Consider the following 24,006-nt stretch of genomic DNA (forward strand, 5'->3'; position numbering starts at 1 on the left):
GCTTTCTGCCCGCCTCATTCCTCACACCATCGGTTGGCCCTGTGACCTGCTGTGTTCCCAGAAGCACATGCGCTCGCAGCCCCGGAGCAGTGCTCGGCTGCCCAGAACTTGATTGTGTGCGGCCCCACGCCCGTGGACTTGCTGTGCAGAGACTACCAGTCCGCAGTGTTGACGGAGCTCTGTACACTCTCTCACCAGTTGACGGGCGATGCCTCAGGGGCGCGGGCCTGCTCCAGGGGGAACGTCTCAGAGTCCTGTTCTCACTCCAGGGTCCTTGGTCTCCTTTTAGGATGGAAGATGGGCTTTCTAAGTGTACTTTGCCAACCTTCTTGGTTACTAAATGTAGTTCCTTTTTTTGGAGTATACGAGTCTAATGGGCTTTCTCTGTTATTGTTGTTGGAACAGGAAGCAGTCAAGGAGCTTGAAAGCCTCTTGTCCCAGAGAGTGTATTGTCCCGACAGCAGAGGCCGGTGGTGGGATAGACTGGCGCTCAACTTACACCAGCACTTGAAACGCCTTGAACCGGTATTCAGTAACTAGCTTCACCACAGCCTTCTTTAGCTTCTGCCTAAGTGAAAATGCATAGCCTAATGTTAGCACCTTAGAAACCTAAATGTCATGAGAATATATATATTTTTAACCTTCTTTTGTCTAAGTTCTTCCAACCCCCCAAAAGCTAACAGAAGCATTACAATTAGGACCGGACACTTTACACTGATTCTGGAGATGGGTTGGTAAGTCAGTTCTGTGTTGAGGTTTAGGAATTAAGGGAGCAGGAGAATTAGAGGTCCCCACCTTGCAGGTGCTTTCAAGGAAGGTCCTTTTGTTTTGGAAATGGAGATTTTATTCATTTGTTGCCTGGGGCTTCCAGGTAGAAAGTCTGATGGAAGAGGTTTCCTTCCCCTGGGAAGGGTGTGGTCTGCTGAATGCTGAGCAGGCTTCTTGGGACTCCAGGGTGTAGCCTGAGCTGAGCAGGGTGGGGAGGGTGGTTTGCAAAGGCAGCTTCTGCTGAGCCCAGAGGCAACAGTGGCTCTTTGTGTGGCTGCCTGGGGTTCCTCCCCACCAGCCTCCTGTTTGCCTTGAACGACGGAGAGGACTATGGCTCTGGAAGCTTTTGTTTTTTCCAGCGGCAACATGAAGTGAATCAGGGTGAGGTGGAGGTGGAAAAGTTGACCATGGGTGTGGAAATAGGACAGACTATTTTTACTGCCTTAAACTGAGAAAGTGCCTTGTTACCTAAAGCTTTTCAAGCTGGTAAAAGCTGTTTTCTTTCTTGGAGGTGGGTGTGGTGCTTCCTTACCCCTCCGTGTTGACTCAGGCTGAAATAGCAAAAAACGGCGTCTGGTGGCCCCACAGCCAAAGGCAGAGAAACCCTGTATTTATGCTGCTTCCTTCTTCTTTTTTTTTTATATTTTATTTATTCATTTGACAGATCACAAGTAGGCAGAGAAGCAGGCAGAGAGAAGAGGAAGCAGCTCCCTGCTGAGCAGAGAGCCCGATGTGGGGCTCAGTCCTAGAACCCTGAGATCAGCACCTGAGCCGAAGGCAGAGGCTTTTACCCACTGAGCCTCCCAGGCGCCCCTACTTCTTTCTTTCATTGAAATAGAGGTTCCAGAGGGTTTGGATTTACCCCTTGTTCACAGTTCTACTCACAGGAGCACAGAGGTAGAAGAGCCATGGAGATATTTTTGAGATTGACAGAAAATCCTCATTCCTCTTGGCCTTTTCTCAGAGATCTTCCTGGCCGCACTCATGGTCTTCATCATTTCATCACTGTCGCCTTTCTTTCTTTACATTTGTCTCCGGTGGAGGAATCTGTGGGCAGAGCGCTCAGCGGGTGGCCGGCCCCTCCCCGTGGACGTGGTCACAGAGCCCGGGTCTCCTTTGCCCCTCCCGTTCCCTTGACCATTCCACTCCTGATGGTCTGATCTTTTGTTGATTTTCAGCATGTTTTTTTATTTGTTTGTTTTTTACTTTTTATTCTCTTATCAGAAGAACTAATACAGAACATTCCGGTGGCATTGGTTATAATCACGGTGTTTGTGCCGGCACCACCGCTGTCCGTTTCTAGGCTTCGTCATCACTCCACACAGAAGCTCTGCAGCCAGCTAGTCATTGCTGCTTGTTTGCCCGCCCCCCCCCCCCCCGCCAGAAGCCCCTGGTAATGGCTCGTCTGCTGCCTGTTCTAGGTATTTCCTGTATTTCCTCTTTCTTGTCTCTGGCTTGTTTCACTTTGGCAGCTTGTGTTCCAGGTTCGGGCCTGGAAATCAGAATTTCCTTCCTCTTCAAGGCTGAATGATATTCCTTTGTACAGATTGACCACATTCTGTCCGTCCCGTCATCTCCACATGGACACTTGGCTCACTTCCATCTTTTGGCTATTAGGAATAACACCGCTTATGAACATGGGTTTACAAATATCTTTCAAAATGCTGCTTTTGGTGCTTTCAGGGATGTCCCTAGATGTGGCATTGCTGGGTCATGCAGTAATCCTGTGTTTAGCTTTTTGAGGAACCTCACATTGACTTCCCCAGGGTTGAGTCATATTTCATTTCCACCAGCAGTGCACGTGGGTGCCGGTTTCTCCCACATCCTTGTCAGCACTTACTATTTTCCTTGTTTCAGATTTTAGTCATCCTCTGAGGCCTGAAGTCGTATGTTACGGTATTTTCAGTACTTTTGTTTTTGGTCCAACTTTGAGTAACCTTAAGAAATGCATTTAACTTCTCCAAACACAAGATTCTTCTCCCCGTAAATGAGGAGGCTGGGCCAGCTCTGTGGTTCCTGGAGTGGACCTGAACATTAAAAGTAGCAGGATGATGGGGCATCTGGCTGGTTCAGTCGGTAGAGCGGGCGACTCTTGATCTCAGGGTTGGGAATTCAAACCCCACGTTGGGCATGGAGATTACTTTAAAAAAAGAAAGAAAGGAACAGAATGAGATCTAAGGAAATACCCTTTATCTATGGAAGTATTGCTTTACCCATTTAGTAATTAGCAAAATTGAATAATTAAAAAACAGTGGGGTTTCCTGTCACATTAAATTAGCGGATGCTGCCATGAGCTCTTTCAGGATATTGATGTGGGACCATGTTCTTCGCTAGGCTGTTAAGTGCATCACAGAAGGGCTGGCTGATCCAGAAGTCAGGACGGGACATCGTCTTTCACTGTATCAGCGAGCTTTGCGCCTGAGAGAGTCTCCGAGCTGTCGGAAGTACAGGCACCTCTTCCATCAGCTGCCAGAAATAACTGTGGATGATGTCAAACATGTAAGTAAATATCCTTTGGGCACTTTGGACTTAAGTGGATATGCTGGGTTTTTTCCTGAAAGGAAACAGCCTAAGAACAATTTCTTGTATGCATTTTCTTTTAGACGTAGAAAACTCTAGTACTCGTTTAGGACAGGACTCTGTTTTCACACCAGTGGCTCCTACATCAGAAGCTGGGCTGGTCGGGGCGTGGGTCTGCTTGAGCCCTGGGCTGAGTGACTTTCTATAAAACTCCCCAGTGAGGAGCTCACAGCCTTTTGCCAGTGTCTCTTGCTTGGTCAGGGCCCCTAGAGAGCAGCTTTGGGGTCCATGTCTCCCCTGTTCCCGGGGCCTGTCCATACCCTCACAGTCGCCAGAGCATGGGTCACATGGTCTCGCACTGCTAGAATAGGTGGCTTACGGGGAGCAGAGCGAGGTGGGTCCTTAAGACAGGAAAGTCGGGTTTGCAGGGACTGTAGCTCGAGGGAGACTGATGGATGTTCTCCTGCCATCTCAGGTGACCATCACGGGCCGGCTGTGCCCGCAGCGCGGGATGGGCAAGTCTGTGTTTGTGATGGAGGCTGGGGAGCCCACCGCCCCTGCCGCAGTCCTGTGCTCTGTGGAGGAAGTGGCGCTGGCCTATTACAGACGCAGCGGCTTTGACCAGGGTAAAGCACAACGTTTCTCCCAGGCTGCCCGGTCCCTGGTGATGGGTCGTCAGCAGGGGGTGGCCACCATCTCCGTCCTGTCCCGGTGGAAGATCTGCTGACCTGGGAGGTCGTGGAAAGGGATTTTACTCACGATATTTGTTAAAGGCTGTCTTCTTCCATTTAGCCAGCAGCATCCACCGCCAAAGGCCTGTGAGAAACAGCACTTTCTGGTGGATGTTAGAAGCAAGTAGGACTGGGTTTTTCTTTCAGAGAACTTTCGTTGGACCTAGCAGGAGAAGAAAGGGCAGAGGATTCCAGAGGTGCTGCCTGGTAGCAGAGCCCATTAGAGGAGGTAGGAGCTGTGGAGCTGGGCCAGGTTGTTCTGGAAAGAGTGAGCAGTCCTCATAGTCAGCCAGCAACTTTCAGGGGATTGAAGGACCAAGTCCTGCGATGGGATAGCACCAGAGGAACCAGAGAAATGGCTGGAAAGAGCAGTGCTTTTTGTTTTAGTTTTCTTTTTTGTACATTTTTTATTAAAATTCTGGTTCTTTAACATACAGGCTATGTTAACACAGGAACAGCAAAGTGTTTTGTTTCTAAATAATTATCTCTTCTGGAATTGCTGGTGTTTGTTTATCCGCATTAGCCCCTCTTCTTACTATTGTTTTGATTTTGCTCTCCGACAATCAGTGCTTTATCCAAGGCCCAGGCAAAGAGGAGATGTTGGGAATTTGCTTTCTGATGAACTTGTCACTCTGTCCTTAGCAAAGTGTAGTACTGACTAGAAAAAGTAAAAGCAAATGCTGTGAGAGAGGAATTGCAAAGGAAGCACCCATCAGCCACCCCCAGAGACAAGGGGGAGGGCAGGGCAGCTCTGCTGGAGAGGCCACTCTAGTCATTCTTTATTTTTTAAAACTGTTACGGAAGGTATTGAACGTGCCCTTGTACCAAAGCGGAGTGGTGCCGTCAGCCCTCTGTACTCTGGTTGCGGTGTTCCTTCCAGCCTCCCTACCCTCAGGCCGTGGAAGCTGACCCCGAACACTGGCCCACATGCCTGCTCCCGGGGCTGCCCACCAAGCCCATCCTTCCGCCAGGCAGGACTCCCCTTGCCCATGCCGAGGGGTCACGAGGATTACAAACACCCTAATACCTTCAAATTGGTGAAAATAAGGACCTTATTCCATTGAGTGTTACATCAGCTTTCGGAAGATTAATGAGGACTGTGAAATGGCGATGAGTGTTAGGACAGTTGAGATTAATCTCTGTGGTATCTTTATTGCTCACAGGGAAGGGAGATGCTATAAGGGAAGAAGTACAAACCCCAGTGAAGACAGAGATACCGCAGACTTAAAGGTTAGAAATAAAAAAACAGAATGAAGAGCTGTCCTCAGAGAAGCCACAGGAGACACGTAAACTGGGCAGTCGAGGGCAGAGCGCATGGGGATTAGGGCGTGTGGTGGGCAGGCTGTGAGGCGAGCACAGTGAAATGCTTTCATTCTAGCCATGAGCTTGAAAAACGGACAGGTGATTCCATTTCCAGAGTATAGAATATTTCCTTCATTTTTTAAAAATGCTGCAGTGAAAATGAGTGGAACCCTTGCTGTCCATGTGTTTGAGAGGAGATTTGGAAGTAAGGCCCATCTCAGGCCCCCTTCAGGGAAGTTTATTTCGGAGAGACTCAGAAGGAGCTCACCAAAAGTGACTTCACTTCCAATACAAATGCTTGATGTAGACCACTTAGGAGTGCAGGAATTCTGACCGCCAGTGTTCCTGCCTGGAGGGTGGACGGTGTGCACTCCCGGGCAGAGAGCATGCTGGAAGTGGAGACCCAGCATTACCCCTGGCTGGGTAGGAGCCCGGGATCCTGGTATAAAGCTTGCTGGTGAAAACAGCTTGGCTCCAGCCCAGAGGCCTGAGTGAGAGCCCTTCAGCCTGCCATTCAGGACAGGGTCATAGGGGTCAGCACCTCATTTCGCCTATCAGGACAGGGTCCTAGGGGTCAGGCACCCATGTGGGCACCATCCCCTGTCAGGTGTGTTGAACTGCAGATCATTTGTCTGGGAGACAGGTCTGTGTGCTGTGCTAAGACTGAGCCTCTGGTTTCCTCAACTCTGCTGTGAACACCTGTGTGGCCTGGTTCAGTCAGTACAGTTTGTGTGGGGTGTGAGGCAGGGATCTGAACTTGGTGGTCTCTAGGGTGGAAAGTTTCTAGGAGAGCCCTGGTGCTCTGGGATGGATGGTTTCTAGGAGAGCCCTGGATCTCAGAAACACTGGGCTCACTTGTCCAGGACAAAGCAGTGGAACACTAGGTCCAGTGAGGTGGACGGAGACAGCACCTGCGGGTTCCTGGGTGCTGGTTTTTCTCTGATAAATCTGTTCTGGGAAGCCGTTCTGCAGGTTTGGCAGCGGGACCCTGCACGGAGCCCCGCACCGGGGTCTTGGCCCACCCACACCCGCCAAATCGATCCCCAGGAACCTGAGGAGGGAATATCTGCTTTCATTTATTTATCTTTAAACACGTTCCTTACATTTCTCATTAAAGTTGGAGAACTGTTACTTTATGGGTCTGAGTTTCCCCATAATTACTAAGATTTTTGCTTTTAAATGAGCCTTCTGTATATAAGCAAAGTGATGTAAACAGATGAGTTAGGAATGGCAAGATGAGTTAGGAATGGACAGCTTTTGCATTTGAAACTAAAATCTATTATTTCCTTCAAAATGAGTAAACAGTAGGTTATGGTGGGTTTTTAAAAAACAGAAAAACCTGACTTTGCTGTGTGTGTTGCTTTGTCTTAGGGATTCACGGGGAAGGGTCCACCTTCAGCACGCTGTTCGGCCTCCTCCTGTGGGATATAATCTTCATGGACGGGATACCAGACGTCTTCAGAAACGCCTACCAGGTGCGCAGGTCACGCCAGACCCCGGGTGTGCTTTTTAGGCGAGCAGCGGCTCCTGCCCTCTGTGCCTCCCGCCTGCCTGCGGGCCGTGTCTGTAGCCATCAGAAGCCTGCCAGTGACGGGCTCTGAGATGGTGCTGATTCTCTGTAAGAATGGTCTTTACTTTTACATTTGGATCCACAGATCTTAAAATGTAAGTCTGTTAACTTTTCACCTTGAACCTACTTTTACATTTGGATCCACAGATCTTAAAATGTAAGTCTGTTAACTTTTCACCTTGAACCTACTTTACCTACTTTACCTTCATTCCACTTGAACGTGTAGTGTGGGTTTCTTCAGCTTCGACCTTGACCAGTCAGTCTCCTGTCAGGGCCAGGCCTCCCCGCGTGTGCTGTCGTGAGAGCACTGCTGATGTAAACCGAAGGCTCCTTTTACCGATTACAACTCTGACAAACCAGTGCAATAAGTTGCTTTACGTGCGATTACTTAATTTTTTACTTCTCTTTTGAGAAGAAGAATGTGTCAATTTAATACGATTGGCCAGTTTCCCAGATTTTATGGAATCGAGTGTTCTTCTGATGACCCCGGCTCTGTCCGGGCACCCAACGAGGGCTTGTTTTCCCCATGACGCAGGCCTTCCCGCTGGACTTGTGCACTGACAGCTTCTGCGCCAGCCGGCGGCCGGCCATCGAGGCCAGGCTGCAGCAGATTCATGGTGCGCCCATGGAGAGCCTGCGCGCCTGGGTGGCAGCTGCGTGGCAGGCCCAGGAGGGCAGAGTGGCTTCCCTGGTCAGCTGGGATCGCTTTTCTTCTCTTCAGCAAGCTCAGGTGAAAATCTGCAGGGAGAGTTGGCCAGAAAGTACCACCCCCCAGTGCTGGGTGTGCTTCTGGCAAGATCTGTACACATGTGTGCATGTGTTCATGCACGCATATTTCTCTATGTGATGGTCCTGCATATACATTCATGGAGATTCTAGTGCCCTAGTCCAGATGTCCCTGTTATTGGTGGGACCATATCAGGACACAGAGTAAGCCCAGTGTTGCTTTCTTCCCCTTAGCTGACAGCTTCCCTTTCCCTGACCTATGACCCTCAGCAGGGAGGTGCTCTTCCTGTCCCTGCAACTACTGGCCTTCATCCTTGTCCTATTTCTGAGGATTTACACCAAACTCCCTCTTCCTCAGCTGTTCCCCAGGGTTTTCCCGACTAGATAGAAGTCTGACTGGGCAAAGGAAACCTAATTTCCCAGAGCTTGTGGTGGGCATTTTGGCCAGGGGCCCTGTGGCCTTGGCCCTGACCCAAGCAGCAGAATGACCCTTGTTGTCCTTGGAATCCTTCTCTGTGGAATTACAGTTTTCTCTGTTTCATGATCAGTGAAAGTATTCTAGGATTTCTGTTGTAAGGCGTGGCTAACCAGCCCTGTGTTTTGTGTTCAGGACCTCGTTTCCTGCCTGGGCGGCCCCATCCTCAGTGGTGTGTGCCGGCGCCTGGCCACAGACTTCCGACACTGCCGAGGGGGCCTCCCCGACCTGGTGGTGTGGGACTCCCAGAGCCATCGCTGTAAGGTCAGTTGCATCAGAATGGAAAGTCCTATTTCCATGATAATTTCCTTAGCAACTTAAGCAAAGGCTCCAGTCTAGGCATTTCTTGGTTGATTGTTGGCAAGATCGAATCCCTTGAAAGCTGTTGGACTGAGGGCCCTGGTTCTTCGGTTGCTGTTGGTGGGGCCTCCACACCAGGGGCTATAGAGGCCTCTCCTCTCCGCTGTGCAACACTCCACCTAGCAGCTCATTCATCAGAGCATGCAGGCGAGAAGAGCCAGAGTGTGAGCAAGATGGGAGTCAGTCTCTTTTAACCGGATCTTAGAAGGGATCTTCCATCACTTTTGCTGAATTCTTGTGTTAGAAGCAAGTCACAGATTCCAGTGCCCCCCTCCAAGGGAAGGAATTCTGCAGGTGTGAACACCGGGATGCTGAGATGATGGGGTGCTGTTCTCTAAGCTCCCAGGAGTGAATGCCTTGTCACATGTTCAAGGCCAAGGGCCACCTTGCTTCACCTTGGTCTTCCCCTGCTGCCCATCCCAGGTTGGTTTTTATTACTGAGTTCTAAGATTAAAATAAAATTCTAGATACAAATCCCATATCAGATATATTTTATCCCAGGCTGTGGCTTATCTTTTCATGCTCATAATAGTATCTTTTGAAGAGCAAAAATCTTAAATTTTGGCCAAGTCCAACTTCTCTGTTCTTTAACGGATCATGCTTTTGGGGTCACGGGATATCTCAGACTGGAACTGTGGATTTGTGTATTTCTCCTTGCAGTTAGTTCTCTCCAGTTTGCTTCCTATATTTTGAAGCTCTGTGACTAGATGTATAAACTTGAAGGCCTGTCACATCCACTTGATGAGTTGATTTCTTCATCATCGTGAAATGACCCTCTTTTATTCCTGGTAGTGTTCTCCACTCAGACATCAACCGATACTAGTAAATAGCCGCTTCAGCTTTCTTTTGATTAGTGCTAACAGGACGTATCTTTTTCTGTTCTTTCTTTTAACTGGTTTCATCTTTAACGGGCTTCTTGTAGGCAGCATTATAGCGGGGTATGACTTTTTAATTCACTTTGACAATCTCTTGCCTTTTAATGGGGTATTTGGACCATTTACATTTGATGTGATTATTGATGATTGCCTTTAAAGCTACCATCTTGAGGGGCACCTGGGTGGCTCAGTGGGCTAAAGCCTCTGCCTTTGGCTAGCTCATGATCTCAGGGTCCTGGGATCAAGCCCCGCATTGGGCTCTCTGTTCGGCGGGGAGCCTGCTTTCTCCTCTCTCCCTCTCTCTGCCTGACTCTCTGCCTACTTGTGATCTCTGTCAAATAAATAAATAAAATCTTTAAAAAAAAAAAAAAACTACCATCTTGATACTTGTTTTCTGTTTGTCTGAGCTTTCTTTTCTCCTTTTCTCACATTTTTCTTCATCTTTTTTTTTTTTTTAAGATTGTGTTCTAATCCTTTGTTAGCTTGTTAGTTATAATTCTTTGTTGTAAGTGTCAACACTCTGGTGTTGACTGTGTAGATCTTAAACTTCCCATCTTTCAGGTGATGTTATGCCATCCCTTGTACAGTATAAAGAACAGAGTATGTTTTTGTATCTCCTCTCCTGGTCTTTTTGTTCTGTTCATACATCGTATTTTTACATGTTACAAACTCTATATATATTTTTTTTTTTTTGCTTTCTACAGTTGATTTAAGAATATTTGTAATTACTCACATAGATACAAATTATTTTTCCTCCCCTAGATACAATTTGTTTTCAAAGATTGATTTAATTATTTGAGAGAGAGAGAATATGAGCAGGGGGGAGGGGTTGATGAAGAGTGGGGGAGAGAGAGAGAGAATCCTCAAGCCTCTGGTGAGCATGGGCCCAAAGGGCTTGATCCCAAGACCCCGAGATCGTGATCTGAGCTGAAATCAAGAGTTGGATGCTTAACTGACTGAGCCATCCAGGCACCCCCTCTACCAGATAAAAATTCTGCTTGTTATTCCTATGTAAAGATCCACATTTCCATGCGATGTCGTCCTCCTTCTGCTTAGAGAACTTTAACGCTTCTTGAAATGAGGCCTTCTAGTGATGAATTATTTAGGTTTTCTATGTCTAAGTCTTTATTTCATCTTTGCTTTTGAAGCGTATTTTCTCTGAAGAAAAAAATTTTATGTTGACAGCTTTTTTCTTTCAGCATTTTGAAAATGGTCCATTGTCCTCTAGCTTAGATTGTTTTTTAATGATATATGTGTAATCTTTACCTTTAGGCTTTAAAATATTCTAGCTGCTTTTAGAATATTCCTTTTATCACCAATTATGCTACTTAATTATTTCTTTGTGTAGTGTTATGTTTCTTTTCTTGGGGTTCATTGATCCTTGGGTTTATAGTTTCCATCAAATTTGGAAAATCTGGGTAGTTTTTATTGCTGTTTTGAAGTTCATTAATCTGCAGTGAATAAAACTGACAGTGTCTCCGCCTTCATGAAGCTGGTATGTAATGCACAGTTTTGTCTTTGGATACATGCCGTGGAGGAAGTGCATAGGAAGGACCCTCCTTAGAGATGTGCTGGACCTCTCTTGAGATGAATTTAAGCTAAGCATTGAGTAAGAAGTCAGACCTGTGAAGAACAGGAAGAAATGTCCCGGGCAGAGGGAACAGTAAGCATATGTAAGGGCCCTTCAGTTGGGAAGAGGCTGGTCTTTCTCAGGAACTTTGGAGTGGTTGGCACAGTCCAGATCATAGTTTTAGAGGTCCTGGCAAAAGTTTGGATTTGACTGCAAAAGTTTGGATTTAACTGCAAATAAAGAGAAAGTAATCAAAGGGTTTTAAGCATGGGAGCAACAATCTAGTGCATGCTTTAAAACTGCTTCTCAACTGTATAATCAGAATCAAATTGCTAGTTCTTTGTGAAGAACTGCCTACTTTCTACAGAATAATTCTGAGTTCCATACATGTATCTTTATTTTATATATGTAAGTAGAGCAGTATAGGTGAAAACTACTATAGCATACGTGGCTATTGTTTCAGTAAGATACTAATAACTTTTTTTTAAACTTACATTCCAGCTGGTGGAAGTTAAAGGCCCCAACGATCGTCTTTCACATAAGCAAATGCTCTGGTTGGATGAACTGCAGAAGCTGGGGGCTGAGGTAGAAGTCTGCCACGTGGTTGCCATTGGAGCTAAGAGCAAAAGCCTCACTTAACTAAGCTGTGGAGCTGGGGGTGTCTGGTGACAAATGGATTGATTTTCAAAAGTATAAAGCATCATTACATTTTATTAACTTTGATTTTGTTATGTCAGTAATAAACCTGAGAGTTTAAGACCCATCACTGTACAGTGTCTGTGTGTCACAAAACTTGGTCTTGGCTCAAATGTACTCATTGATCACACAGAGCAGGTAATGAATTTTCTAGGTCAGTACCTTGGTGGCCATTTTAGGAAATGGATGCATCTACGTTATTAAACTAGACTTGCAAAACAGCTGGGGAAAAAAAAAAACAAACAAATGGGATGTTTCACAGCTTTTGGTCCTTCATAAAAGTAACATTCTTGATGTTTCTAGTAAGTACATTGGAGAGACCTGAATTTAAGGTTTTCTCTCCTGCCCTGATACACTCAGCTGTTGAACATTCTTGCTTTAGGATTATCTAAAGAAGGGCACAAATTCTTTCTCTGGGAATTAAAAATAAATTCTCATTAAGTTCTATAACTTTTAACTTGCTTTTACTAATTGGGCCTAGATTATCAAAGGAATGAACAGTCTTTATCAAAGGCAACTGTCCCTTTTCATCCCTAACCTAATGACTAGAGGGGCAATTTTCTATATAGACAGTGTAATTGCAATTGGGCTCTTCCCAAGAGCTCTAAGCCAAGGAAGGTCTATGGTAGGACGGCAACTAACCAGGACGATAGGACCAGGAGTCCAGGATGGGGGCCCCAGTTTCCCCCCAGACTAGTTCAAAGGCCTTTTTAGGGAAATGTTACTCCCCAGCTTGGTAATTTAGTTAATGGAAGGACAGGTTAGGGCATTGTCCATTAATACCCACATGGCCTTAACTATAGCCAGTTCTGATTAGAGCAGGCAAAACAATGGAGTGGATGAGACCCACACAAGTATTGTTGGAAGAAAATGCCTTCGCTTCTTGAATCACTGCATTCTTGTAGATGATTTCGTATTGATAACTACAACAACCAATTTCTGTGGAAATTTTATTTAGCAGTCAAAATTTCCTTCACATTCATCACTGTTGAACAAGATCTCTCACTTCCTGCTCATCCTACTTTAACTCAAGTCAGAATTTTAGGCACAAAGGTTTTAGTTTTCTCTCAAAATCAAGTTCTAACTACTTGAGGTTACTGCTACGGCAGGCAGGTTTTCTTGAAGGTATGCAGACTAATTTTAACCCTGTTAGCACAAATTAATATACTTTTCTTAAATAAAGTTAAGACATTTTTGGTTTTAAAACTGGTTTCCATCATAAAATAACAGTAAGACATTGTACACCTTTCAGTTCAGTACTACAAAGTCCCAAGCTGTGAGGGCCGCGTGGCGTCCGGTCGGCACATATTTGGCTTGCAGGGCAGAGGGGCCGGAGCGTGAGGCGCTCTTCAGCGCGGCGTCCATAACCATACACAAGACTTCCGTCACCTCCGCTGCCTTTCTGCCAGCACAGGTGCCAGGCAGCTCTACAACAGCCAGGACTTAAAGCCGGTATAGTTGTTCTTCATATTATGCACGGTAAATTGTGGCACAATAATCATGATATAACAACTGTCCAGCAAAAATAAAACGAAAAACCATTTTTAGTACACTTGATTATCATACAAAAATATGCACATTTTCTATTTTAAAATAGTATTAATAGTACCTAATTTTTTTAAGCTTGTAAATTAACAACAAAAAAACTGCTAAAGGGATTGAAATAAATGTGTGAGGAAAGAGAAGTATAAAGAAATAAATGTTTAACAACCCCTCTCCAACACCCTCCAATTTAGGATAATCTGTAATAATAAAAAGGCAGCTTAACCAAAAAGGGATAATTATTATACTTTCTAAGACAGGATACGCTGTAAGATTTTAAGGGGATTGGGACTGGTTTCCAATCAAGGACTATAAAATGTTTAATGGCAACAGTGCTATTTTCTTTATATAAACTGAAAAAAAGCCCTTATCTTCTAGGCAACAAGCTGGCAAAAACATTGGGTTTAGCCACAAGATGCATTTCTTAAGGCATTTTCTAAAAACTTCTGTCCTTGAAGTCCAGAGACATCATTTGTAAAAAGGAGAATAATTCAAATAGAAACAGCTACTCATTACACACTAACAGTAAAATACGGCTTCAAAAAAAACTTGTTTTAGAAAATATTAACCACTTCACTATAAAACTTCTTTAAAGCTTAAGGTGGCAGTTTAAGAAACTCTAAGTAACCGCCCAATTAGAAAACATCCATCCTATAAACAGGGACCAGGGTGTGGTGCTGACCGCCATTGTCATTTCGAGCCTTGCTCAGGGCCTCCACTGTGTGTCCTGGGTTCCTATCCCACAATGTGACCAACACACACCTTGTGTGCTTCTCCATCACAATACTGCTGGCAGAGGCCAGGAGCGGGGGGGGGCTTCTCTCCACATTAAGGTGGCAGTATTTTGAGAGGAGTGCCCTTTTATTTGTCCTGTTGGCTATACCTAACCACTAAGAAATCTGTCCGTGGGAGAAGGGCCTTCTGTACAGGTGAGCAGACTCACCACCTCATTAGCAATTTCCAAGGGAAAGCGTCAGCAACAGTTAACTGCACCGGAAATCCTGACAGGCAATGCCCCGAATGCCTGAGCAAGACCTCTATTTTCGAGGGTGGATTTCTGCACAGACAGCACTCAGCCCTCCTGCTGTCACCAACCTGGTCCTCCCCACAGGACTGCGGTGTCCTCACTGACTTTCAGAGGGAAGGAAATGCAGTTCTGGGCACTCCTGGCTATTGGTATGAAGCTCAGTGGTGAGAAACCTGTTTCTAATATGTAGGCTTTTAACACCCTAATTTTAAAAACTGAAATTGTGTTTAACTTTGTGTTAATGCATACTTTAATTAATATTAGTGTCAAAGGTACTTCTAAGTTTGTATTATCTACAGCAAATCTTTTAAAGTCAACAGTGCATATTAGTCCTATGAGGGTAAAAGCAAACTCATGATTTTAAAACACAGTGATCTACGGTACCAAACAAGGTGACCTCCAATAAATTATGGCCCTGGAAATACTGAACCCTCAAGTGAGTTCAATTAGCAAGAACCAAGTGACCAGAAACATATACAAATACTACCTAACACCTGTGAGGGGCGCTTACCAGATGCATCTTGAAAATCTACTTAAAATTAATTTCTTAGCTTTCCTGGTGTCTGCTTCTTTGGGGTGCTCACCTGAAGACCAGGTAACCTTTAGAAGGTAGCAGGAGAAAATGGATGCGGACAAAATAAATGCCACAGACAAAACCTGATTCGTTTGCTCACAGTATTAAGAGTGGGGGAATGTCTGCCTACAGATCACCTAAAACTAAGGTAGGCCTGAAATGACAAAAAAGAGGCCATAAGAAAGAAAAGTTCTGCCTATATTTAAAAAAAAATTATGAAAGACGCACAATTCAACATATTTTTAAATATTAGTGCAAATTTCAACTGTTATTCTGACATAGAAAATTCTTGGAGCCTCAAATGCCTAGGTTAGCAATTTTAAGTCAGAGGAAAAGTTTATGGCTGCCCTCAAAATGTTCAGAAAACAGTACATTTCAGTCTTCATTTGCTAGTGTCTCAGTAGATAACCATATTTTGGCCCCACTTAGAAATTTGCTTAATGGTGTTCCTGAAATGCTTCGTCTGCAGAGGTTGCCTACGGGGGAGAAGGGGAAGGAGGAGGAAAGGAAGTCGGGCGTCGCGGAGGCATCGTGCGGGCCGCTGGCCCGGAAGTACAGCCTGCTCTTGTCCAGCTCCGAATAGCAGGCTTCCAGAGGCCCAGCCCGCTGCTGCCGGAGCGTCCTGCTGAGCACATCCACCTCGTCGGCCAGCAGGGAGAGCTTATGAAAGGCAGTGATGAAGCCCCCGAGGTTGATCTGGGCCTCGGGCACCCAGCGGAAGTAGCAGAGTTTCCAGAGCTTCACGTGTGTCCCAGAGAGATGCGGCAGGAGGACGCCGTGCAGGTCGGCCGGTTTGGAAAACCACTCCCTGAAATACCGCTCCATCCTGCTGCGCTGGCCATCAGGCTGCTGAGGAGGGTCGGGCTTTGCTTTTAATATTAATGAATTTCTCCTTGGAACTAAGTCTTGGTCACCGATGATTCCGTTCTTTAAGGAAGCTGGCATTCCTCTCAGTGTGGAGCTGTAGCTTTTCTGTGCAGAAGACAGGATTTTGCATTATTTCTCCTGGGCTCCCCTTTTTGGAAAGACAGTAAAGGGGCAGTGGCAAACAGAAGCCTAGTACTATGAGAGATGGTGGAACTGCGGCCATAAAGAACATTTGGTTCCTTCCCTGTAATACTCATCCCGATCCTCCTCCACTGGAGTTCCACGTTTTTAGGGACGGACTCTGGCTCTCAGCACTTGCCTGCATGGGGGTGGGGAGGGGATACATCCTGTTCAGTAATTTGCTTAAATGCAAATTTCTAAGACTTCTTGGTTAGGAAAAAGTGCACACCTGGCTCATTCTAGAAAGAACAGGCAAGCAGATGGGTTTCAGGAATGGGGCCCCCCAGGCTCAGAGCTCCTATCTGCTAAATTCCAGAGGCTGAGCAAACTCTGTGGGCTTCAGTCACCAAGAAGAAAAGTCGGGGCAGGGTTATTTCAGGTACAAAGCAAATGATTCCTCAGAATCTGTTCTGGCACTGTCGTTAAGGGAAGTGACTTGGCTCTTAATACTCAGTGTTCTGGGGGCGCCTGGGTGGCTCAGTGGGTTAAGCCGCTGCCTTCGGCTCAGGCCATGATCTCAGGGTCCTGGGATCGAGTCCCGCATCGGGCTCTCTGCCTGGCAGGGAGCCTGCTTCCCTCTCTCTCTCTCTCTGCCTGCCTCTCCATCTACTTGTGATTTCTCTCTGTCAAATAAATAAATAAAATCTTTAAAAAAAAAAAAAAAATACTCAGTGTTCTGAAAATATACCTTGTGTGAGGTGTGAGCAAACACCAGGTTTTTATTGTCAGTGCCTTTCTGTAATTTACCTTTGTCCGTTTGAAAGATTTCACAGAACCGTTCTGCACACAAGGCGTGCTCTTCCCGATGTACAAGGGGTTATGGAAAAGGGTGCGATCCTTTGCTGTAAACTGAAGAGACCAGTCCCAAACGGAGGGGAATTTCAAACCCTTTTCGTCACCCAACTGGATATTTCTGCTGATAGCAAATTCCTGCAAAATAAAATATTTGAACATTTTGAAAAGTTGTCAAATGAAAGATTTTCTTACATACATGCCTTTTTTGTGATGAGCCACTCACTATTTAAGCTGAATTTTCTGAACTATAGCAACTCTATTCCCCGAGGGCAGCATGTTTTGCTTTGAGAGAAGAGACATTCTTGGCACCATGCCTCAGAGGGACACCTCACATGCTGTGTTTGCGAGCAGAGGGCCTTTTCTCCTGGAAGACCCCAAGGAAGCAAGGCCTCCAAGCAGTGAGCAAGTGATTAGAAGTGAAATTTCACAGAGATGATACCACAGAGTCTGAAACATGTCGCGGTTACTTCTGTACTTGGAGCATTTTACTTTTTGAGCACACGATGTACTCAAAATGGATGTGCAAGACAATCTTCGGATGGAAATCACTGGCGTCTATTTTACCCCATTCTTCTAGGTGAAGAGACACCCTGCACTTACCCAGTGACCTCTGATATCCAAACCATAGCCCAGGAGCAGCGAGGAAGGAAGCCGCCCCCCACACTGTGCATCGTCCTGGTGTCTGGCCAAGACCATGAAGACCATGCACGGAGGCCGGACCACCTGCTCCCCGGGCTCACGCAGCCTGGGGAGCCAGCGGCACTAGGGTGCGGGCTGACAGCCCACTGCGTCTGCGTGGAGGAGGTGAGGAGCATCTCAAAGCATGACCCTCATCTCAGCTGAGTGACAAAAGCAGGTTTATGCAGATTATTAGCTCTCTGGAGGAAATATCTCAAGATATCGATTCTCCGATGGTGGGAGACGATGGATTCGTATTTTCTGTGTACCTTCTAGTATTCTCCAAAAAACCAGTTTCTTTGGAAATTAGAAAAAAAGGCAAAAACTAAGTGTCATCAGAAAAGCAGCGCTGGGGCACCCTGGTGGCTCAGTGGGTTAAGCCGCTGCCTTCGGCTCAGGTCATGATCTCAGGGTCCTGGGATGAGTCCCGCATTGGGCTCTCTGCTCAGCAGGGAGCCTGTTTCCTCCTCTCTCTGCCTACTTGTGATCTCTCTCTGTCAAATAAATAAATAAAATCTTTAAAAAAAAAAAAAAAAAGAAAGAAAAGCAGTGAGGAGGTCAGCTCCATGCCACAGGTGTGACCCACGCCACGTCGACTAGGGGCCAGCCAGAAACAGGTAAGCTATCTAACAGCACAGGGCAGTTTACAACATTGTCTATTTCAAATGAGTAAAACTGAACCCATTAAGCACCATTTAAAAAAAATACTATTGTTAAGAGTTGAAATTTAATAAAACATAAACCCCAACCTGTTTTAATGGCCTACTTAGGAAAATATATAGAAATCAGTCATTTTTTTTTAAATTTGAAAACTAAAAATATCTCCAAGGAAGATTAGGTTTTCCACAAATAGTACCTGACCATGAGCATCTAAGGCAGCCTCAGAATGGAGAAAAGAAGGAAAAGTCTTTGTAGAAGGAACTGAGAACAGCAGTCATGCTAAAAATCAGGACCTCAAATCAACAGTCAGTTTCCCAGGGAAGGCAGAGGCGGCACTGCCGGCCTGGAGTCTGGCTGTAAGATCAAATCATGAATAATAAAGCACCGAGGGCAGGAGGGATCTGATGTTAGTGCTTGCCAGGAAAAGCTTTTGAAAAAAGTCAAGTTAAAAAAAATATAGCACTGGAGGACAGACCAGGAAAAATAGATGATACACTTAAAAAAAATATTAACTTTTATTCCTCCACAGAAATCTATTTGTAAACCTATGTCGGCACATCCAGAATCCAGCCAAGAAGCAGGGGGAGGAGTGACTGTCTCTCGGAAGCCAACCTGGGCTCCACAGAGCGCCCCCCCCCACATACCCAAGGCACAGTGGTCACGGGGACCACCAGGCTGACGTACTGGCATTTTACATCCAAGGTTTTACCGTCTAACAAGGCTGTCTCATTTCCTAGCCTCATGTACGTTTTGAAGGCTCACGTGTGTGTAGTGTGTGTGTGTGTCTACGGGTGTGCTCGCGGGACAGTGAAGGGAGAGGAGGGGAGAAGCCCCAGGGCAGGCAAGCAGTGCCATGCACAGCACCACCACAGCTCAGCAAGGATGACGGCCAATGGACGAGAAACAAAAAGGAGCAACTCAGAGTCCATTAGTTTAGGGACAGAGTTCACCACACTTCAAGAGCCCAAGCCCACTGCTGGTCTCAGCATGGGACTGGGATAGGTGACATTCTTCTAGGGAAGCAGAGAATATATTTTATGAAAATCTTCTTCCAACTCTCCAACCTAAAATAAATACCCTATGACAGTGCTAAGTTTCTCCAACCCTGAGCCCCTGCAAAGCAGCACCACTGAGACATGGCTCACCTACTCTGAGCCCAGACCTGCTCCCTCACGTCTCCTGTCTCTCGTAATAAGCCTCCAGGCATCCTCCTTTACTTTGGGCTATCCCTCATTAATAAAGTTCTTCCTATTCGTACTACAACAGCCTGAATAAGATCATCTCTTCAGGACGCCTGGGTGGCTCAGTGGGTTAAGCTATTGCCTTCGGCTCAGGTCATGATCTCAGGGTCCTGGGATCGAGTCCCGCATCGGGCTCTCTGCTCAGCAGGGAGCCTGCTTCCTCCTCTCTCTGCCTGCCTCTCTGTTTACTTGTGATCTCTCTCTGTCAAATAAATAAATAAAATCTTAAAAAAAAAAAATCATCTCTTCAAATGTCCAGTGCACTTTGTCTTTCATATCCACATCTAGAACAATTCATTTCTTTAGAAAACAGTGCAGCATAATGCTTCACAGTTGACAAAATGTTTTCCATTCACAGAACGAGGCCAAAGCTAATACTTGTTAGTCTTGTGGGTCCATTTTTACAGATGAGGAACCTGGGCTCACTGGTCCCCCAAACCTTGGGTGGGACTCATGTTAATCCAGGCTATGTCGCCTGGCCAAGGGCCTTATTGCCAAGGCTGAGGACCCTACCCCTCACCAAGACGGCAACCTCCTTCTTAGAAAGTCTTCTGAGAGGCCCACGAGAGCTGCCCTTTTTGTTTCTCTCAATGGTTATCACAGAATATACCAGCTATTCCCACTGCTGGTTCAAATGTGCGTGAGCCAGAACCTGTGGTTCCAGAAGGTTCTATCAATGGCAATCAGAAGTTATTCTCAAGCGTGGCTTGAGACCCTCCTTAGTCACGATTCTTCCTCTAGGTCAATGAAATGTGAATAGAAACTGATAATCCTACCCCAATAGGACTGCTGTGTGGCAGGTGACATGGATTCTGAGATTACCTGGTAAGCCAGCACCCACTGAGAATCTCAGTCTAGCACATGGGTACCCTTCATCTCTGACAGTCCTTCCCACACAACTCTTAAAGAAAATAATCTTGCTTTGTACAACTTTTATTCCAGGAAATAAAAGTCCTCCAGCAGAACCTTTTTAATTATCGATCTGGACAGCCCAAATGTGAAAATATAAATATAAAAGTACAACATTTACAGTGGTTAAAATAACTTATATATATATATATAAATATATATATAAAATAATTTATATAATTTATATCTTTAAAAACTGGGTTTTTTTAATTGTTATTTATCACATTTTCTTTTTTCTTTCTCTTTTATGTAAGCCCCATGCTTAACAAGGTCTTGAACTCATGACCCTGAGATTAAGAGTCACATGTTCTACGACTAAGCCAGCCAGGCGCCCCTAAAAACTGGTTTATTATGTACAATGTACATCAGAGAAAAACACCTAACGTGCTCACTCATAAAAATGAAACAGGTTCCTAGATTTTTTAAGTCTTTAAATAATTCATTCAGAAACTGCAGCTTAAAATGGTAGCTGAGACAGTTTTAATTGATGTATTTTCAGCATGCAGCTAACTGTACTTTAATTCTACCTCCATAAAGCTGTAAGACAAACCGAGCAGTTGCTCTCGCCACACATCACTTACCGTGCTTTGTTTCACACGCTGGTGAGGAGAGTTGAAGAGGAAGGTGCCGAAGAGGGAGATGCGGGTGCTGTCGTAGAGCACTGCTAAGTACGTCTCTGAGAACTCAAAGGCCGCCGGGTACTGTTCGAGCAGCTGCCACGTGGCATCCAAAAACAGCAAAAATAAGGGAGACTGGCAGACATAGACAGAAAATGGGATCATTCAATGTTAGCCTTCAACTGTTCCCATTTATTTCCAAATTTATGGCTCACATTAAGGAAGAGATTACTAAGAAAACCCCTCAGCCTAAAACACTAAGCTCCCAAGCTATGCCAAGGCTATGCAGGCAGGTTAAACACGGATTCTGCCAAAGCTCAGAGGTAGGTTCAGCTTCCATAAACATCACAGCCCTTCCTTGCCGAAGAAGCCTATTGAGCTGAAATGGCAAAGCCAATGGACAGGTTGCTGCTGTATAAATGGGGGACATTAAGAGATGTGATAAAGCTTGCCCTGGAAATAATTCTTTAGAACACTGAAAAAAAGAAAAAAATAATCCCAAAGCAAAAAGCAACTTCTGTATTCGCTTCTGGTGGACTGTGCAGGCTCAGCACCCAGAAAACTTGGCAGAGTTTCAGAACGCGGTTGGCGCCAGTCTCTCGGTCATATGGTGGGTCGCCAAGTCCAGCAGCTGAAGACAGCCATTGTATCCCGGAGTCCCGGCAACTTAAAAGTGAAGCAGTCAGTGTTGGGATTTCCTCAGAAGGTGGTGGTGAAACAGAGAGCCCGCGAGTCAAGCCGCGCTTCCCACGACAAGCACATCCGTGAGAGGCGTGCGGGGCCATTCACAATGCCCACAGCCCTCAAAAAGATGACCCTCTCCAACTTTCCATTCTCCACACATGGGCCCCATTTTAAGAAAATGTGATATTCCAAAACTGATTTTTCAAAATACCTAACGTGTTCATTATCTGCTTTACAGAAGAGATAATACAGCATTTTTCAAGCAGCTTTCAACTTGGAGAAATGCAGCAGTCAATTTTTTTTGGAATTTCACTTCTATAGTTATAGTCATCTTTATAAGTGCATCAATTTGGATGCTAATCCATCACTAGTCTTAGACTAAAGAAGCTAAGAGGTACCAAATGCAACATTTAAAAAGGCTCCTCATCTCTTTACAGACAGAACACCCCTTCACAGGATGACGTGAATTTTATCTTGTATACACTTAAAGATTCCCTCCCAGGGAGCATTATGATTCTGTTACCTCTTTCTCGGATCTCTTTAAGTGGTTGCATCTGTCTAGGAACTGATATCCGGCCATGACCCACTCCTTCTGGATCAGACTCTGGAATCCTGCGATTGTCCTAAAATGGGGATCCAGCATCACTTGAACAAGAGAAGCTACAATACAGCTCAAGTCTCTTCCCTCTTCCTCTGTCAAGAAAATGGAAAGAAAATGAATACTACTTAGAAAAATGCTGAGAGAAGGGGAAGAAAGAATAAAGTGGATAATACATTACTCTCTGCTTAGGCTGCCTTGAAAATAATCCAAATTAGGAAAGTTCACTGGATTCCAGCAACTCTAAAGCATTACAGACTTTCAGATCAATTAGTGTCTAATGGGAGATAGTCTTTTATACATGAATATTTTCCAGAAAACAGAGAACAGCCCTCATACTTCTTACATTTCAGTGATTTGTGGTGGAAATCTTGCATGAGTCTGTTCTACTTCTGTTTCCTAAGAACATTAAATATACTTTTTCTACTGGCAACTCCATATGGTGACTCAGAAGTGAATGAGGGGGGATGGGACAGTCCACCATCACCTGAAAAGGTGGCAAACATTTTCCTCCCATCTTTTATAGTTTGTATCCATTTCAATAATGCCAGTAAATACCCTGATATCGAAGCCAGCGAAAGAAATCAGGAAAGAAAATGTCTACCAGTATCCCTTGTAATTAGATTATAAAATCATTAACAAAATATGAGCAAGTCAAATTATCTCATGAATGCAAGAATCTATTCCAGGAATGCAAGGTTGGTTTAACATCCATCTAACAAAGTAACACTTCATATAAATAAAATCAATGATAGAAATAACATAATCATCTCATTAGATGCATAAAAATTATTTGTGTGATCAAAATCCAAAGTTCATTCTCAATAAAAACTCTCATTAAATGAGGAATACAGACATACTTCAACCTCATAAGAGGAATCTATGAAAACCCACAACCAACATCATTCTTTAAGGATGGTAACTCCTAGAATTGAGGGATTCCGCTTCTATGCACCTACCCACAAGAAATAAACAAGTATGTCCCCATGAAGACTTTTAAAGGAATGTTCACAGCAGCATAATTCATAACAGCCACACATGGAAATAAACCCATGTCCATCAATAGCTAATATATAAGTAAAATGTGGTACTGACAAAAGAATACTATTCAGAAATTAAAAAAAAAATGCTACATGCTACATGAATGAACCTCGAAAGCATGTATGTTAAATGAAAGAAGCAAGAAGCAACAGATCACATACTATATGACTGTTTCCATGACACATGCAGATAGAGCCAATCTACAGAAACAGAGAGCAGACTAATGGTTGTCTGGGGCTTGGACACAAGGAATCTTTTTGGTGTGATAAAAAATTTCTAAAACTGGACTCTGAACTCTACAGTTACTCTGTATATTTACTAAAAAATAATGATTCCTACACTCAAAATGGGTGAATTTTAAACTAAGTGAATAATAACCTATTTCAAAAACATGTTCTGCAAAAAAAATTGTTAGTAAAATGCAGGCTTGGTATCTCTTCTAAGCCTTTTGTATTATAACAAATGCTTCAAAACATGCGCTAAGTAGGATTTTGCAATAGGGTAAGAAGACCCACTGGCTCAGAGGACAGATTACTGGGTTGCTGGGTTCTGCAGGCATTTGTGAATTAAATAACTCTGACTGCATCAGTTAAGGATTACTTGAAATAGTGCATCACTATTCTTTTCTCCCCCGAAAGGTTTTAAATATCTTTACTTTGCTCAAGTCAGTTAAATTCGACAGTTAGTAAAAATACTTTTGTAAGCTTTAGTAGCATAGCATATTCATAAACTAAGCAATGTGAATGTCATAAAATAAGGTAGCTCATGGTTTATGAAACTTCATCATTGGTTAGCTTAGAAATTCTTTTAGCTGTAAAGTTATTTCACATATAATTATCCTTTGCTTAACTGAAATATTTTTATATTGTACTGTACTGCTCCTAAACATCAGACAAACTTCACATTATTGGCTATTCAACTCAATTTTTTGATACCCAACTCTCTTTAGAGTCCAATCCAGCGTGATCCAAAGGCATTTAAACTGAAATCTGTATGAATT

The 24,006-nt window shown here is 44.6% G+C and overlaps 2 protein-coding genes across 11 annotated transcripts in view; one reads left to right on the plus strand and one right to left on the minus strand.

Moving 5' to 3' along the window:
• The window catches only part of FAN1 (FANCD2 and FANCI associated nuclease 1), a 32,947-nt gene extending 21,287 nt beyond the window's left edge, over window positions 1–11,660 (plus strand). For 4 of the 7 annotated variants that reach the window (XM_004759856.3, XM_004759858.3, XM_004759857.3 and 1 more), the window contains exons 8-14: window positions 406–525; window positions 3,103–3,267; window positions 3,764–3,914; window positions 6,693–6,796; window positions 7,427–7,621; window positions 8,228–8,356; window positions 11,399–11,660. In XM_004759856.3, the coding sequence (XP_004759913.1) occupies window positions 406–525; window positions 3,103–3,267; window positions 3,764–3,914; window positions 6,693–6,796; window positions 7,427–7,621; window positions 8,228–8,356; window positions 11,399–11,536 (1,002 nt within the window). In that variant the 3' untranslated portion in view covers window positions 11,537–11,660. Of the gene's footprint in view, window positions 1–405; window positions 526–3,102; window positions 3,268–3,763; window positions 3,915–4,166; window positions 4,249–5,182; window positions 5,250–6,692; window positions 6,797–7,426; window positions 7,622–8,227; window positions 8,357–11,398 lie in introns of those variants that run through there. The other 3 variants (XR_001180707.2, XM_045070755.1, XR_200002.3) reach the window with 3 other exon arrangements.
• An 869-nt stretch (window positions 11,661–12,529) lies between these two features.
• The window catches only part of MTMR10 (myotubularin related protein 10), a 53,034-nt gene continuing 41,557 nt past the window's right edge, over window positions 12,530–24,006 (minus strand). For 3 of the 4 annotated variants that reach the window (XM_013060098.2, XM_004759862.3, XM_045070756.1), the window contains 4 exons: window positions 21,891–22,060; window positions 20,648–20,818; window positions 16,531–16,713; window positions 12,530–15,708 (listed from right to left, as the gene is read on the minus strand). In XM_013060098.2, the coding sequence (XP_012915552.1) occupies window positions 15,112–15,708; window positions 16,531–16,713; window positions 20,648–20,818; window positions 21,891–22,060 (1,121 nt within the window). In that variant the 3' untranslated portion in view covers window positions 12,530–15,111. The other variant, XM_013060099.2, reaches the window with a different exon arrangement.

This window comes from Mustela putorius, unplaced genomic scaffold (genome assembly GCF_011764305.1).
Source record: "Mustela putorius furo isolate JIRA1106 unplaced genomic scaffold, ASM1176430v1.1 tig00003972_pilon_pilon_pilon, whole genome shotgun sequence".
Lineage (NCBI taxonomy): Eukaryota > Metazoa > Chordata > Mammalia > Carnivora > Mustelidae > Mustela > Mustela putorius.